We start from the raw sequence: 17,735 nt of genomic DNA, 5'->3' as shown, positions 1-17,735 counted from the left end.
CCGCCCCTTTTGCCTTCTGTAACCCTCCCCGCTCCCGCCTCCCAGCTGCTCCGCCCACCCGCGCACTTTGCCTTAAATGGCGACCGTGCGACGCAGGTGAGTGTGACCCACTTGTGGGACACCCCCGCGCCGCACGGCCACCAGCTGCTGCGTGTGCCCCTTGCCTGCCCTCTGCCTCGCTGCTGCCTCGTCCGCCGGCTGCCGCCGCTGCAGTTGTTCTTTCCCTTGTCTTGACGTGAATCTGTGCCTGCTTGGTCTAACTCTCTTTTTTTCCCTTGTTTATCGTATTTTTGCCTGTTCTGTTGTTATTTCATTTTCCCCGTGTTTGCTTTCCGCCCCGTTTTGCCTTCTGTAAATCCTCCCCGCTCCCGCCACCGCCGCCTGTCCCCGCCCCCTTTGCCTTCTGTAACCCTCCCCGCTCCCGCCACCGCCGCCTGTCCCCGCCCCTTTTGCCTTCTGTAACCCTCCCCGCTCCCGCCTCCCAGCTGCTCCGCCCACCCGTGCACTTGGCCTTAAATGGCGACCGTGCGACGCAGGTGAGTGTGACCCACTTGTGGGACACCCCCGCGCCGCACGGCCACCAGCTGCTGCGTGTGCCCCTTGCCTGCCCTCTGCCTCGCTGCTGCCTCGTCCGCCGGCTGCCGCCGCTGCAGTTGTTCTTTCCCTTGTCTTGACGTGAATCTGTGCCTGCTTGGTCTAACTCTCTTTTTTTCCCTTGTTTATCGTATTTTTGCCTGTTCTGTTGTTATTTCATTTTCCCCGTGTTTGCTTTCCGCCCCGTTTTGCCTTCTGTAAATCCTCCCCGCTCCCGCCACCGCCGCCTGTCCCCGCCCCCTTTGCCTTCTGTAACCCTCCCCGCTCCCGCCACCGCCGCCTGTCCCCGCCCCTTTTGCCTTCTGTAACCCTCCCCGCTCCCGCCTCCCAGCTGCTCCGCCCACCCGCGCACTTCGCCTTAAATGGCGACCGTGCGAACGCGCAGCGGCCACGCGCAGCGGGTGCGCCGATTGAGCGCCGAAGGTGCGCCAAAGGTAAGCCCGTCTGCGCCCGTCCGCGACCGGATCGCGTCCAGCGCCAGGACCCCTGGCCCACGAAGACCCCGACTTACCCGCATGACGTACTCCGCCGCCACCCTCATCGCTCTCAACACCGGCCGACTCCCAGATTGCCACCAAGCCACACCACGATGCACCCACGGACCTTTCAGCTGCCACGCCTGCAAGTTCTCCTGCACCCAGACCAGCCTCACACCAGCACCCGCCAAGTCGAACACCAGCAGCACCCACCTCAAGTGCATCCTGCTCAACACCCGCTCCGTCCACAGACACGCCATCGAACTCTGGAACCTCCTAGACGCCACAGCCCCTGACGTTGCCTTCCTCACGGAGACCTGGATGAATGCCTCTTCAGCTCCCGACATCGCCATCGCTATCCCAGAGGGCTACAAGATCGTCCGGAGGGACCGAAACGCCAACCAGATGGGAGGAGGCATCGCCATCATCCACAGGAACGCCATCCGTCTCACGACCAGCACCGACAACACCCTGACCAGCGCCGAACACCTGCACTTCCAGATCCACACCAACCCGAACACCACCCTCAGAGGCACCCTGATCTACCGACCCCCTGGACCACGCACGCAATTCAGCGAGGACATCGCCGACTTCGTCAGCCCGCATGCCCTCCCCTCCGCTGACTACATCCTCCTGGGAGACCTCAACTTCCATCTGGAGAACAACAACGACCACAACACCAGCACCCTGCTCGACAACCTCGCCAACCTGGGACTCAAGCAACTGGTGTCCACCCCCACCCACCTCGCCGGACACACACTCGACGCCGTCTTCTCATCCAGCACAGACATCGTCTTCAGCCACGCCACAGAGCTTCAATGGACGGACCACAGCTGCGTCCACTTCACCTTCAAGAGAACGACGACCCACCAACACCAGCAACAAGCCGCCCGCAGAAGTTGGAACAAGATCACAGCAGACCAGCTCGCCACCTCCCTGAGCCAGCACCCTCCTGCCAGCTCAGCGAACCCCAGCCAGGCCGCCGACAACCTCACGAAGTGGATCAGCAACTGCGCGGACGAGCTCGCCCCGCTGAGGACCCCGCCTAGCAGACCCGGCAGCAAGAAGGCCCCATGGTGCACCGACGAACTCAAGTGCTCCAAGAAGAACCTCCGAGCCCTCGAGAAAGTCTGGAAAAGGGAACCGACACCGGACAACAGGACCTCCTACAAACTTGCCACCCGGAAACACCACCAGCTGATCCGCGCCGCCAAGAAAACAGCATTCAAGGACCGGTTGGACAACAACGCACACAACGGCAAGGAACTCTTCAACATCGTGAAAGAGCTCTCCAACCCCAGCGCAGGAAACAACGACATCACCCCATCGCAAGACCTCTGCAACTCCCTCGCCTCATACTTCCACAACAAGATCACGGACATACACAGTAGCTTCAACAACCAACCAACGCACACCATGACCGACCAACCACCCCCACCCACCACCACCCTCCACGCCTGGACCCCGATCAGCACCGAAGACACCACCCGCACGATGAACTCCATCCACTCCGGATCACTGACCGACCCCTGCCCTCACCACGTCTTCAACAAGGCCGACGCTGTCATCGCACCCCACCTGCGAGACATCATCAACACATCCTTCGACACCACCATCTTCCCCGAGAGCTGGAAACACGCCGAACTCAGCGCTCTACTCAAGAAACCAACAGCGCACCCCACCGACCTCAAGAATTACCGCCCCATCTCGCTTCTCCCGTTTCCAGCCAAAGTCATCGAGAAGACCGTCAACAAGCAGATGGCCGCCTTCCTCGAGACGAACGGATCCCTCGACCCCTCACAGTCCGGCTTCCGAGCCAAACACAGCACCGAGACCGCCCTCATCGCCGCCACCGATGACATCCGAGCCCTGATGGACAATGGAGAAACAGCGGCCCTCATCCTCCTAGACCTCTCCGCGGCATTCGACACGGTCTGCCACCGCACCCTAGTACGGCGCCTCAGCAACATCGGAATCAAGGACAAGGCGCTGGAATGGATCATCTCCTTCCTCGACGGAAGAACACAGAGAGTCCGCCTACCACCGTACAAATCAGAGGCCTCCGAAGTCATCTGCGGCGTCCCCCAAGGATCATCTCTGAGCCCCACCCTCTTCAACGTCTACATGAGCCCCCTCGCGGCCATCGTACGCAAACACAACCTCAGCATAATCTCCTACGCCGACGACACCCAGCTGATCCTCTCCCTGACCAACGACCCCGCCGCCGCCAGAGCCAACCTGCACGAAGGGATGAAAGAGGTAGCCGAGTGGATGACGACCAGCCGCCTGAAACTGAACTCGGACAAGACGGAGGTTCTCATCCTGGGCTCCTCACCCTCCGCCTGGGACGACTCCTGGTGGCCTCCCGCCCTGGGCACCGCACCCAAACCGACAGACCATGCACGCAACCTGGGCTTCATCCTGGACTCCTCCCTCTCCATGACCAGGCAGGTCAACAACGTCTCCTCGGCGTGCTTCAACATCCTACGCATACTTCGGAAGATCTTCTGGTGGATCCCCACAGAGACCAGGAAGACCGTCACCCAGGCCCTCGTCACCAGCCGACTGGACTACGGTAACGCCCTCTACGCCGGTACCACCGCCAAGCTCCAGAAGAGACTCCAGCGGATCCAGAACGCCTCAGCCAGACTCATCCTCGACATCCCACGATCCAGCCACATCTCCGGACATCTGAGAGACCTTCACTGGCTCCCCGTCAACAAGAGAATCACCTTCCGCCTCCTCACCCACGCACACAAAGCCCTACACGACCAAGGCCCGAGCTACCTCAACAGCCGAGTCAACTTCTACGCTCCCACGCGCCACCTCCGATCAGCCAACCACGCCCTCGCCGCCGTCCCCCGCATCCGAAGAGCGACTACAGGAGGAAGGTCCTTCTCCTACCTGGCCGCCAAGACCTGGAACTCCCTCCCGACCGACCTGCACCTGACCCAAGACCACCTCTCCTTCAGGAAGAAGCTGAAGACCTGGCTATTCGAGCAGTAGCGGCACCCCCCCCCTCCAGCGCCTTGAGACCCTACGGGTATGTAGCGCGCTTTATAAGTGTCACTGATTGATTACATTTTCTCGTGGCCTTCCCGGTCCAAAGTACGTATTTTAGTAGTTTACCCCATTGTCCATGTGAAGGTCGTTCTGCGCAAAGCACGTTGCACTTTATATTATTCTGCAACTTTGATTCTAAGGTTAGGAAGAATCTGATTTTACTTTTTTTAAACTATTGAATTTTTAGGTAATGCAGGGTTCCTATGTTCCTTCTGCAATCATTGACAACACCGAGATTATGCAGTTTAGTTGCAAATTTTATGCAATACGTTTGAGGATACAGAATGTCACATTAATTTTTTTAATTTTTTTTTCTTCATGCAAGATTGCACTGTATTGCATCTTTTATGATGATTGAATGATCGAATAGAGAATCACTTGACTTGTTCACCAACGATCAGACTGCTAACTTTACTGTGAAACTGGTCTAGCCGGTGAATCTAGAGGGGATTTGAGAGGTTGACCTCACGAAAATCCACTATCCCTGCATCTGTAATGCATCAACTATAACAGAAGCCAAGCTTACAACTAAATATAACCAGAAGGTTGCGTTACAGAAGGATTTCCTCATGGGTACGGCACACCATCAAAACTGTAATTGATGCCATCAAAAAAAGCCTTTGCCAGCATTGACGTGTGTTCACATATTAAGCTACTGTTCAATAGCATTAGAAGGAAAGTATTTTTTAGTACTTCCCACCTCGATAAAGGTTTTTCGTGTAGGAAAACTAAGAAGGGTTTTTGAATGGTGCAACATGTAAAACACACTGTAGTACTTAACATTAATTATCCCGATATTGATGGTGGGGGTATATACTGTCAATAGATATAGAACTGCAAATTGTGGGTGATCGCTACCCCCTCCTGCTAAGATGTATGTAGTACAAGAGAGATAATATGTAGAATAATAGATGGACAACAGAGAATAACAGGGATGTTTTCCAACATGGGGTTCACTAGAGTGAATCTTGAGTTGTATGTGAACTAATTCAGAACCCTGAGAGTTTACCCATTTATGATTGTATGTTTTGTACGACCCTCATAATCATCTCCCTATCTTTCAACTGATAGACAGGAGCAGAGAAGTAATGGTGGAGTCATATATAGCATTGCCTCACCTACCTGTCCTAAATGTTTAAAAAATAAAACCTGGCCTTCTGCCACCCACCACCACCACTCTGTGTTCTTTCCCTTCCTTCAGAAGTTGTACTCCCTCCTTTCCAGGGCTGCTCAGATAGGCTCTGACCCCAGTCAGAGCAGCCTGGAATTATTTTATGGCATCCCACAATGGTTAACAAGTTTGTTACCCACTGTTGCTACTTCATAGCAGTGAATTAGCGAATTTAGAATTCAGTAATTAATGCCGATGGCTCTCCACGAGAGCCCTGCATAACAACACAATTGTTTAAATGTAATATATTAAGGCTGATTACATTCCAATTGCTAAGAGCCACTTCAGTGCTATCTTCATGTTTGAAGATCAGGTGCAGGAAATGGCCTTTATGTGTGGTAAAATGATTGTCAAGCTTCAGTCAAGGCTGCAACGCAACAGTGAATATTGAAAGGAACTCTGCATGGTGTTCATGAAAACATATGATGAGACAGCCCTATATAGGGATTATTGCCGTAACTGGGTATGACTGAACCCCATTCTTCAAGGTGCCTCATGGAGCAGGATTGGACGTTTAAAAAAAAAAATTATTAAAAATTATTATTAGAAGAGGCTTTGCCTTTCTTGAAAAAAACAATTTCAAATCACCTGTTCCGTGTTAAAACAGCTCCTACACACATTGCCCATGATTTCATGGTGTCTCTTACATCCGCTGTTGCTGAGCCTTTAAACAGAGATCCCCATGAGGGAGCTGTTGTTGTGTAATGTCAAAATAATTGGCACTAAAAGAAAATATAAAGCGCCACGCTAGAGAAGTGCAACCGAACAATGTAAAAAGAGGATGCACGTCAAAAGTCTCTCACCAAACCATATCTGCAAGCCAGATGTGAGCCTCAAAGCTTAAGAGAAGACCCAGCATAGTAAATATTATTTGTATATATGTATTGCGCTTCTGGAGAAAGGGCTAAGTCTGAATTAGATTTGTTCTTTCCCAAACCACACAGACAGAGTTGAAAGTCTCAGGTCCATAGATATGTGAATGAATCACAGAAGTCCACTGTGCCAACATAGAAGTTGATGCTGAAGCCTGGTCTTTTGTATTTGCTTGGTCTCTAATCTGTGTTCCGCCAATCTCAAGCATCTGTCTTCATTTTGTTTTATTTTATTTTGTCTTATTGTTCACCACTCTGATTCCCTCCTCATCTGTGCCTGCCCCCTCGCGCTTCCCCGCTCCCGCCACTGCTGTCCCGGCCCCACCCCCACCCCTCTCCCCGCGCCCGTTCTTCCGCCTCCCAGCTGAGCCTCCCTCCCCTATATAATGCAGACCGCTGCGGGGGAGCGCTTGTGAGACGTTGACTTCGGTCATAGGCCTGTACTCTGCCCACAGCACCAGCTCTTTGTCGCTGCCTGCGGAGCCCCCGGCCCTGGGTGTTCGAGGCTGCTGCCTCCGAGGTTTTTATTGCGATCCTGGTCTTTTGTATTTACTTGGTCTCTAATCTGTGTTCCGCCAATCTCCAACATCTGTCTTTATTTTGTTTTATTTTATTTTGTCTTATTGTTCACCACTCTTATTCCCTCCTCATCTGTGCCTGCCCCCTCGCGCTTCCCCTGTTCCCGCCACTGCTGCCCCGGCCCTCTACCTGCGCCCGTTCTCCCGCGACCCAGCTGAGCCTCCCTCCCCTCCCCTATATAATGCAGACCGCTGTGCAGTCGCGTAGCAGACGCGCTAAGGCAAGCCCGTCTGCGCCTGGACCGCGCCCAGCGCCAGAACCCCTGGCCCTCGCGAGAGCCACGACACCCGACGACTCTACGACGCCGGCTTCCTCCACGGACTTAACACCGGCCGATCATCAAACTGCTTCCAGGCCAGCCCGACACTCACTCACGGACCCTTCACCTGCCGTGGCTGCAGCTTCACCAGCCACCGAACACCCGCAAGCCCCACCCTACCCATCAGAGCAGAACGCAACCACCTCAGATGCATACTACTCAACACCGCTCCATCCACAAGCACACCGTCAAACTCTGGGACCTACTCGACTCAGCCTCACGGGACATCGCCTTCTTAACAGAGACCTGGATGAACCCCTCCTCGGCACCTGACATCACCATAGCCATCCCAGATGGATACAAGATCACCAGAAGGGACCGCACCTACAAACCAGGAGGAGGAATCGCCATTGTCTACAGGAATACCCTCAGAGTCTCGACCTGCATGACAGACACCTCCAGCACCGCCGAACACCTGCACTTCCAGAACCACACCAACCCCAACACCACTCTCAGAGGAACACTCGTCTACAGACCCCCCCAGTCCCCGGCCACAGTTCATCTACGCCATCTCCGACATCGTCAGCACGCTCGCTCTTGCGTTCACAGACAACATCCTCCTCGGAGACCTGAATTTCCACCTCGAGAACGCCGATGACAGCAACTCCGCCGCTCTGCTCGATAACCTCGCCAACCTCGGACTCAAACAGCTCGTCACGACCCCTACCCACACCGCCGGTCACATGCTCAACCACATCCTCACATCCAGCAACCACGTCACTTTCCGCCACACCACCGAACTCCACTGGACCGACCACCGCTGCGTCCACTTCACCTTCAAGAAACCCACCGCGCACCACCACCCGCTACGGATTCCCTACCGCAGCTGGCACAAGGTCACGGAAGACCAGCTCATCACCGCCCTCGCTCGAGACCCACCGATGAACACCACCGACACAGCCGCCAGCAACCTCGGGCAATAGATCGATGACTGCGCCAACACTCTCGCCCCGATCAACAAACCCTCAAACAGATGCACCGACAGAAAGGCCAGCTGGTTCACCACCGACCTCGAGGCATCCAAGCTGACTTGTCGAAGACTCAAGAAAAAGTGGCACCACGAAAAGACACTGGAAAACCACACAGCCCTAAAGAACACCATCCGCAAGCACCACCAACTCATCCGAGCCACCAAAAGGACCTCCTTCAAGGAACGCATCGACAACAATGCACGCAACAGCAAAGAGCTCTTCAATATCGTGAAGGAGCTCTCCAACCCCAGCTTCAGCTCCAACGACATCCTGCCATCGCAAGACCTATGCGACTCCCTAGCTACCTTCTTCTACCTCAAGATCGCAAACATCCACGACAGTTTCAACACCCAGACCCTCCCTACAGCTGCCAACACTGCAGACCCACCGCCCCCCTAGCCTCACCAGCCACCTGCTCTCCTGGTCCCACGTCAACGACGATGACACCATCAAGACCATGAACACCAGAAAAGATCGTCAACAGGCAACCGACCCACTTCCTTGATGAGAACAATATCCTGGACCCGTTCCAATCCAGTTTCCACAGCAATCACAGCAACGAAACCGCCCTCATCGCTGCCACAGACTACATCAGGACCCTACTGGACAGCGGCAAAATCGCGGCCCTCATCCTCCTAGACCTCTCGGCCGCCTTCAACACCGTCTGCCACCACATCCTACGCACACGCCTACACGACGCAGGAATACACGGCAAAGCCCTGGACTGGATCACCTCCTTCCTCACCGACAGCACCCAGAGGGTATGCCTCCCGCCTTTCCGTTCCGAAGCCACCAAGATCATCTGCGGCATGCCCCAAGGATCATCCCTCAGCCCTACCCTCTTCAACGTCTATATGGCATCGCTCGCCAACATCGTCTGCTCGCACAATCTCAACATCGTCTCCTACGCCAACGACACTCAACTGATCCTCTCACTCACCAAAACCCAGCCACCGCCAAAACCAACGTCTACGAAGGAATGAAAGCCGTCACCAGCTGGATGAAGACTAGCCGCCTGAAACTAAACTCTGACAAGACAGAGGTCCTCATCCTCTGATCCACTCCCTCCGCATGGGACAACTCTTGGTGGCCTGCAGCCCTGGGAGTCGCACCCACACTCACTGACCACGCACGCAACCTGGGGGTCATCCTGGACTCATCGCTCTCAATGACCCAGCAAGTCAACGCCATCTCCTTCTCCTGCTTCAACACCCTCCGCATGCTCCGCAAGATCTACAGATGGATCCCCACCAGAACCAGAAGGATGGTCACACAGCCCCTCGTCAGCAGCAGGCTGGACTACGGCAACGCCCTCTAGCAAGGAACCATGGCCAAACTCCAGAAGAGACTCCCAATGCATATAGAACGCCTCCGCACGCCTCATCCTCGACATACCCCGCCACACCCACATCACTTCCCACCTGCAGGACCTGCACTGGCTCCCAGTCAAGAAGATGATCACCTTCAAGCTCCTCACCCACGCCCACAAAGCACTACACAACGCCGGACCAGCATACCTCAACAAGCGTCTCACCTTTTACAGCCCGAAACTCCAGCTTCGCTCCGTCGACCTCACCACCGTCCCACACATCCACAGGACCTCCACCGGTGGCAGATCCTTCTCCTACATCGCGGCCAAGACATGCACTACCCTCCCCACACAACTGTGACAGACCCAGGACCTGCTGACCTTCAGGAGACTTCCCAAGACCTGGCTGTTCAAGCAGTAGTTGCACCACCAGCCCCGCTCAGCGCCTTGAGACGCTCACGGGTGATTAGTGCGCTCTACAAATAGTGATTGATTGATTGATTGAAGTTGCGATGATCATCTACACATTATAAGCATTTTTTAAGCTAGTAGCAATTACCTTCTGGATCTCACAACCTAAGCAGTAACACATAAGCTTATAAGGAATATATTGGGAGCAGCAACACACAATATTAAGCAGGGTATATTTACAGAAGGAAAAATTTTCCCTTTTTTAAATACAAAGAACAGGTAGGTGACAAAGTTGTGTACAGAGGGCAAGCTTTGGAAGTCACAGGTAAACAATTTGACCTACTATTCTACATGTTCTAACCATTTAAAAAAAATAAAATAATTATTAATGGAATTAATCTTATGGTTAGACTTACCTGAAACAAAAATATCCTCTGCCTTATAATTGGCAATACTGAGCGATATGAGCCTTTCTATCCTCCCTCTGCGCTCAAGAGATCACTGCTCCCTAGTGGACTAATTTTCATCAACTTACCCTCCCAGCCTGAATACTTGGTGGCCTCTCTCCACACCAGTACCACAGACTGAGTAGGTAGAGTCCGCTTGAGCTTTCTACAATACAGTACAGGGGGGTAACCCCTCAAGCCCATAGCCATTCTGTCTACCAGATAAGCAGGTTCCTCATGGTTTGCAAAAACCCAATAATTGAGCGCCACCAATTGCGTGGCCAAGTAATATTTGAGAATGTTAGGCACCACCAAACCCCCTTCATAAACTCCCATTAGCAACGTACTCAGGGCAATGCATGAAGTGCCACCATCCCTTAACAGGTGACACAGTTCGCCATCTACCTTTTGTAAGAAATCTGTTGGAATCCTAAAAGGTGTATTCTAGAGGACGTACAGGAGGCACGGAGAGTCATCATCTTAAATAGAGCCGCCCAGCCCATTAGGTTGAGCGGGAGTGCCCCCAGTGTGAGGCGTCTTGAGAGAACCGATCTAATTGCGGGAGAAGATTTCTGTTGAGGAAGGCTTGTGACTCCCTAGTGATGTACACACCCAGATATTTAAAGCCATGTATTGTCATCGGGATTGTGCACCTCGAGGGCAACCGCTCGGTCGCTCCGCTAGTGGGAATATTAAGGACTTTTCCCAATTGATCCGATATCCAGAGTGATCTCTGAATATGTGAAAGATATGTAGGATTCTCTCAATAGAGAAGGGTGGCTTCGTAACATATAACAGCATGTCATCGGCGTAGAGGAAAATTCTTCAGTTCCACTCCTGATTAACTGGGATACCCCATATGAGGGTGTACTGGTGAACCCACGAAGCCAGGGGCTCAAGTGCAAGTGTGGAGAGCATAGGAGACAATGGACATCCCTGTCTCATGCCCTTCCGGAAGGCAAGGACATGGGACACTGTATTATTGACACACAAACGTGGGAGCCTGAGCAACTAATACAAGCCCAGCCTTTCAATGTGGCAAATAAATAATTCGACTCCACACTATCAAACACCATCTTAGCATCTAAAGAGAGAGCAATGCAAGATGATTATATTTTAAACCTCTTCTGGAAGCAAACATAAATATGGTGGTATTCTTTTAAACCACATGTTCCAAATCAATCATACCAGATAGATTTTGTTTGATTATCAACATTTGGAAACTGGACACCTCAGTACAAGTATATCTTCTAGGCTTGTTCCATCAGATTCCTTTAAAAAGGCTGTTGATTAACAGTATGACTTTGAACAGCAACGGCCCTAAGAATCTGGCAATGTTTCTTACTGGATAGCAAGAACATGCAGTTGTTACAACGCTTTTTAATGAAGTTGATGCTTCTTCTTCACAACTAGTAAATGACTGATATTCGGACACTCTCTTCTTGATTTGTAGGTCAATCTCTGAAATTGCAGCCACTAATTCATTGACAGTAGCATACAGGTTTGCTTTTTTGATGTGTGCTTACCTGAACTAACATTCTTAGGATGGTGAAATTATACACTCTATGTACGTAGGACTCAAACAATTATTTTTAATGGATTTGGGGCCAGATGTACGACCCACGAATTTGTGACTCGCAATTTGCGACTCGCAAATTGGGATGCACAACAGTGTCTGAGACACTGTTTGCGATTCTCAGTGGGGTCGCAAATTGCGTGCCTCATTTATATTAATAAGGCTGTCGCAATTTGTGACCGCATCGGAAATGGCTGGCACTCACAGGGATGGTGGCCTGCTGGGGTCAGCAGACCACCATGTCTGGGACTGCTTTTAAATAAAGCATTTTTTTTTAAAATGCAGCCCATTTTCCTTAAAGGAAAACGGTATACATTTAAAAAATAAAAATGAAAATTTTCAGTTTCATTTTTTAAGGGCAGACAATGGTCCCTGGGACCACTGCCTGCCCTTAAAAAATATTTTGAGAGCCACTCACATAGGGGAGGGTGTCCTCTGGGGACCCCTTCCTCTTTGCGAGTGGTTTGCCACCCGTCTGTGCTGGGTGGTAAACTGCGACTGTTTTGCGACTGCAATTGCGGTTGCAAAAGTCATAGATAGCTTCCAGGGCCACTAATAGAAAGGGACACCCTTGGAACGCCCCTTCCTAAGAGCTTGTCGCTAATCCTATTTTGCGAGTCGCAAAATAGGATTAGTGCATGGGCCACACGTTTTTTGCGGTTGTAAACGGGTCTAAAACCCATTTGTGCCCTCAAAAAACGTTAGTACATCTGGCCCTTGGTTTTATTTCTGCATGCGCAGGCAACCGGAAGAGCAATTGGAAAAATGCCATTCCATTTCCATGAGTTAAAAATGTGGTTTGGGTTTGAGACGGCGAAAGGTGTTGCAGTCCTTTCAGCTTGGTTGATTTCTGAGGCTCACATTATTCGGGATAAGTGCTGGGATCTTGAAGCAAAAACGCCCATTTGATATCAAGTTAAGGATGTTTTGCTGGTTCTATGTGTGACAGAATGAAAAAAATAGATGATTTCTGATTCTTGGTGCATTTTTGATTATGCGGTCTTCTGTTCATGTTTATTTTTTAATTACTAGTTGTCATGTGTCACCAGAGGCATTTTCTGAGACTTATTAAGCACCACTTCACACACCCTCCGATATCCTTACTCACCCAGTGACAGACACACAACAGATGAGATGCAAAAAGATGGGCACAGATATTCACACACACATATCACATTCATATTGTATAGCAAATGTTCATAATTGCTGAGCCTAACAAAGCCCCTCTCATGATATAAGCTGTGCGCAGTTAAGCTGTGCGCAGTTTGTGAAAACAAGCCCACACAGACACACACGCACACCCATCCCCCTCATCACTTCCTTGTACAGCACGTAGTTTACATTGCATTGATATTAGTGTGCCACTATGAGGACCCAGTCGCTGTGGTGGTTAGCGAGCTCTGTGTCTTTGAACCCCCAATGTTAGGAAAAAAAATCAATATTCTAACTCACAGTATTGTCTTTTCAGGCATTCCTTATCATTTGACATTTCTGGACTGCGCCAACTTTTATAGTAAACACTGACGTTTGGTCTTGTTTTGTGTTATCCGCAGAGATGATAGATATCAAAATATGTCTCAAAATTTGACAGGTAAATTACATTTTTTTACAGGCGTGTCATTTTCAAGCACAAAACACGAAGGTACTTATTTAAACTTTGTGGACGGGATACTCTGTCACAACTGTTTCCCATCTCCCGTCTGCCATATTACAAGTGCATTATAGCCTGTGGCACATGTAATGCAGTGGACAGGAGATCCCCCACATTTTCACTGAGTAGCCCATACACTAAACATTATCTAGGGCCTTAATTTGTTTCTACAACTAGCAGTGTTTTCTCTATAAACCTTTGTAGCAGTGATGGTTTCTAGGTGTCACCTAAACAGAGCATATGACGTCTCTGCAAGACATTTTGTTTTTATATAGTTACAGCCCACCCGTAGCTTACCATTTGTTAGCTGCAGTGTCGCTCTCATTCCTTTGTTCCTGTTTGCCTTGGTACGCCTTCTTCGTTTCCTCTTGTTGTGTTTGGCTCTCCCCTGGACTGAGGACCAAGTACTTGTGCGCTTCCACTGCTCCCGTGTTTGGAGCTACTTTTTTTTAGTTCCAGCACTCCATACGGGTGTTTGTGTTTTCAGTCGGTCTCTCATATCCCTGTCCATGTATATTCATTCCCTCCCACCCGCCCCCTTCCATGTTGCTTCTTTTCTCTCCCACTCCTGGCTCAACAATGTAAGCAAATCAGCTTATCTATTATAGTGAATAGTTCCATTGTTGTGGCACCGAATACCCATATCCATGTACTGTAAAGGGTGACTGTGATTCTATGTGCCTTCCAAATAAAGGACGTCTCAGCATAATTTCTTATCCCCAAAATATTATTTACTGTAGAACATTGTTTCTGCTGCGTTCTTCTACTTTGTTCAAAATACAGTGCTCACCAGTGCAGTGCCTCTTTGAAACATTGGCAGAATCCATGACAATGACTTCTCTTCAGAGGTTAAGGATCCCGTAGAACTTTAACTGAGGCTCTTACATGGGCTTTTGACTGCATTCCACTAAGCCACCTCACTTTATGCCTCTGCACTCTACGCCACTCTACTCTGCACCCCTCCACTGTACACCACTGTACTCTACACCACTCCACTCTACGCCACTGCAGTTTACGTCACTCTAGTCCTCACCGGTGCACTCTGTGCCACTGCTCTCTATGCCACTCTACTTTATGCCACTCAGCTCTATGCCACTCCTCTCTGTGCCATTCTACTCTGAAATTGTGCTGTTTGGCAAGGCCCATGGGTACTGGACGAATGATTGGTGGCCACCTGAATTAGGCACTCCCCCTCAACCCAAAAAGGTGGTGGAAAACCTAGGCATTTTAATTGACGACAGCCTCTCACTGAGAGAGCAAGTGAAATCTGTATACAGCACCTGTTTTGGGATTATGCGCATGTTGATAAGAGTATTTCAATGGCTATCTCTCCATACAAGACTCTCATGCAGGCACTTGTGGTTAGCCGCCTGGATTATGGAAATGCCCTAATGGCAGCAGCTAATGATTCTCTCCTGCCTAGACTACAAGTATTTCAGAACACCGCAGCCCGCCTTGTCCTCAAGCTTCCATCTCGCACATCTTCTGAACCTACGCTTAGTCACTGCACTGGCTTCCTATTAGGAAGCGGTTCATTTTCGAGCTTTTGGTGCCTGGTACATAGATCTCTTTCAAGTAAAGGGCCAACATATCTCCAATGTATCGACCACCTGAAATTTGAGATCCAAGGATCAATTCTTGCTCTGCCCATACTGTATTTGCATAGTCAGACATAGCGGTCGATCCTTCTCTTACCTGGTCCCTTTTCATTGGAATAGGCTTCCGCCTCATATTCATGTCTTCTCTGTTTTTGTCTGCTTCAAAAGCTACTTAAAACCTGGCTCTTTTGACCATATTTCTTATTTTCCTTTCTCCTCTGGGACTGTGCTACAGCGCCGAGATACCCCTTGCGGAGGTGATTCGCTGCGCTATATTAAGTTTCCATAGCATAACATACCTCTGCACCACACCACTCTGTGCAACTACATTCTGCACCACTGCACTCTGCACCTTTGCGTTCTGCTCTGCACCACTGCACTCACTCTATGCCACTCTACACTGTGCCATTGCATTATCTTCCAGTCTTCTCTACTCTGCACCACTCTTCTCGATGCTACTGCACTCTACGCCACTCTCTCCTGCACCACTGCACTCTATGCCACTCTACTCTACTCTGCATCACTCTATGGCACTGCATTCTTTGCCACTCTACTGTAATCTGCATCACTGCACTCTATGCCATTCTACTCTACTCCACTCTTCTCTATTCTGCACTACTCCACTTTACACCACTACACTTGCACCTCTGTAGTCTACACCACTCTAAGCAGGTGCACATTATGCCACTTTACTCTATTCCACTACACTCTACACCTCTCTACTCTGCATGCCTCCAATCTACCCTACTGTGCTATACACCACTGCACTATATGCTGTTCTACGCCACTGTACTTCGCACCACTGTACTCTACACCACTGCACTCTACACCCCTATATTCGGCACCACTCTACACTATGCCAGTGTAATCTATGTCACTGCACTCTACGCCCCTCCACTTTCCTTTAAGCCACTACTCTCTAGTCCACTCTACTCTAGTCTTCACCACTGCACTCTATGCAACTCTACTCTATGCCACTGCACTCTGTGCCACTCTACTGTACTCTGCACCACTGCACTCTACACCACTCTACTCTACACCACTGCACTGTACGCGGCTACATTTCGCAACAGTCCATGCAACTGCATTGTACACCACTCTTCTCTGTGACACTGAACTTTACACCACTGTACTCGAAGTCACTGTAGTCCACGCCGCTCTATGCCCCTGCACTCTACTCTATGCAACTGCACTCTACTCTGCACCACTCTACTCTATGCCAGTGTACTCGAAGCCACTGCACTTTACACCGCTCTTCTTTACTCTGCACCACTCCACTTTATGCCACAGTAGTCTGTACAACTCTACTCTACTCTATGCCACAGCACTCTATGCCACTGCACTCTATACCATACTACTCTACTCTGCCCCACTTTACTCAATGGCACTGCACTGTACACCACTACACTGTATGCTACCGCACTGTACTGTGCACCACTCTATGCCACTGTATTCTATGCCTCTACGCCCCAGTACTACTTCACTCTACACCAATGCACTCTGCTCTGCACCACTGTACTGTACGCCACTACACTCCATGCCAGTCCACTCTATGTAACTCCACTCTACGCCACTTCACTCCACATAGTGGCAATCTGTCACCCCACTCCACACAATGCCACTCTACGCCATGCCACTCCACTCGGCTTGACGCCACTTATGCCATTCACATGCCACTCCACTCTAGTCTACCCCACTCAACGGCATTCCACTCTACTTTATTCTATGCCACTCTTCTCTGCTCTATGCTTATCCACTCTACTCTGTCCCACTCCACATAATGGCACCCCACTCAACTGTACGTCATTCTGAGCCACCCTACTCTGCTCCACTCTACTCTGCGCCACTGGACATCAATCTAGGCAATGTCACTTCTATTTACCCTACTCCACTCTACTGTACAACATGGCTAGAAAGACATTGACAAAGACAGTAGCTCTCACATTGGCTAAACTGATTGTCTTTGCCATTGCTTGTTTATGAAAACACTCGAGGTAAATAAAAGCACAAAGTATCACTGCCAGCTTTTGTGGTGGGTCAAGTAATTTTAGAGCCAATGAGCTGAGCATTGAATGTATGCTGGCTTTCTATTTCGACTTTCAAAGTTGAGTTGGAGACTAAGGATATCATCTTTGTACTTAATGAGTGGACACTAAAAAGGGGTGATGTATTTCCCTTCTGCTAATTAACCAAGGATGTTCTCCACAGTGACAAGGTGCACGCCCTCTGCTACATACAACTAAATCGACAGCTGGTGTCCTGTTCAGTCGATGGTAGCATTGCAGTCTGGAACATGGATGTCGAAAGGGAAGAGGTAAGGACAGTTATTAGTAGCGGAACTAATCTTCCATTAATTGAAATTGGTTTCTGTTCAGTTGAATTCATAATGATAATAAAATAGTATTATAAAATAGCACATTATATAAACTAATGTTATAAATATGCAGCTCATTTGTGCTCATTAGCCCACAGTCATTTTATCATACATCATGCACTGGCTTTATACAGAACTGCAGAATTAGGTAATCTGCTCCATTAAAAATACATTAAAACATTTCTAAACATCGGGGTCATATAAGGTGAAACTCCTAGAGGTCACCATAGAATGTTCCAGGACTCCATGCCTCCATGATCTCTTCACTAGCTGCTTTGAGCCAAATTAGTGATTTTAGTGCGGTATTTCAAGGTACATTTTGTGT

The 17,735-nt window shown here is 50.0% G+C and overlaps 1 protein-coding gene across 1 annotated transcript in view; it reads left to right on the top strand.

Annotated features, from left to right (window-relative positions):
* Nucleotides 1-17,735, top strand: part of WDFY1 (WD repeat and FYVE domain containing 1) — a 256,919-nt gene that overhangs the window by 198,098 nt on the left and 41,086 nt on the right. The window contains exon 8 of the mRNA XM_085634291.1: nucleotides 17,245-17,350. Coding sequence (XP_085490417.1) covers nucleotides 17,245-17,350 — 106 coding nt within the window. The remainder of the gene's footprint in view (nucleotides 1-17,244; nucleotides 17,351-17,735) is intronic.

Source organism: Triturus cristatus, chromosome 11, assembly GCF_964204655.1.
Source record: "Triturus cristatus chromosome 11, aTriCri1.1, whole genome shotgun sequence".
Taxonomy (NCBI): Eukaryota; Metazoa; Chordata; class Amphibia; order Caudata; family Salamandridae; genus Triturus; species Triturus cristatus.
Note: the sequence above shows the minus strand (reverse complement) of the source record. Positions and strands in the feature narration are given on the sequence as shown.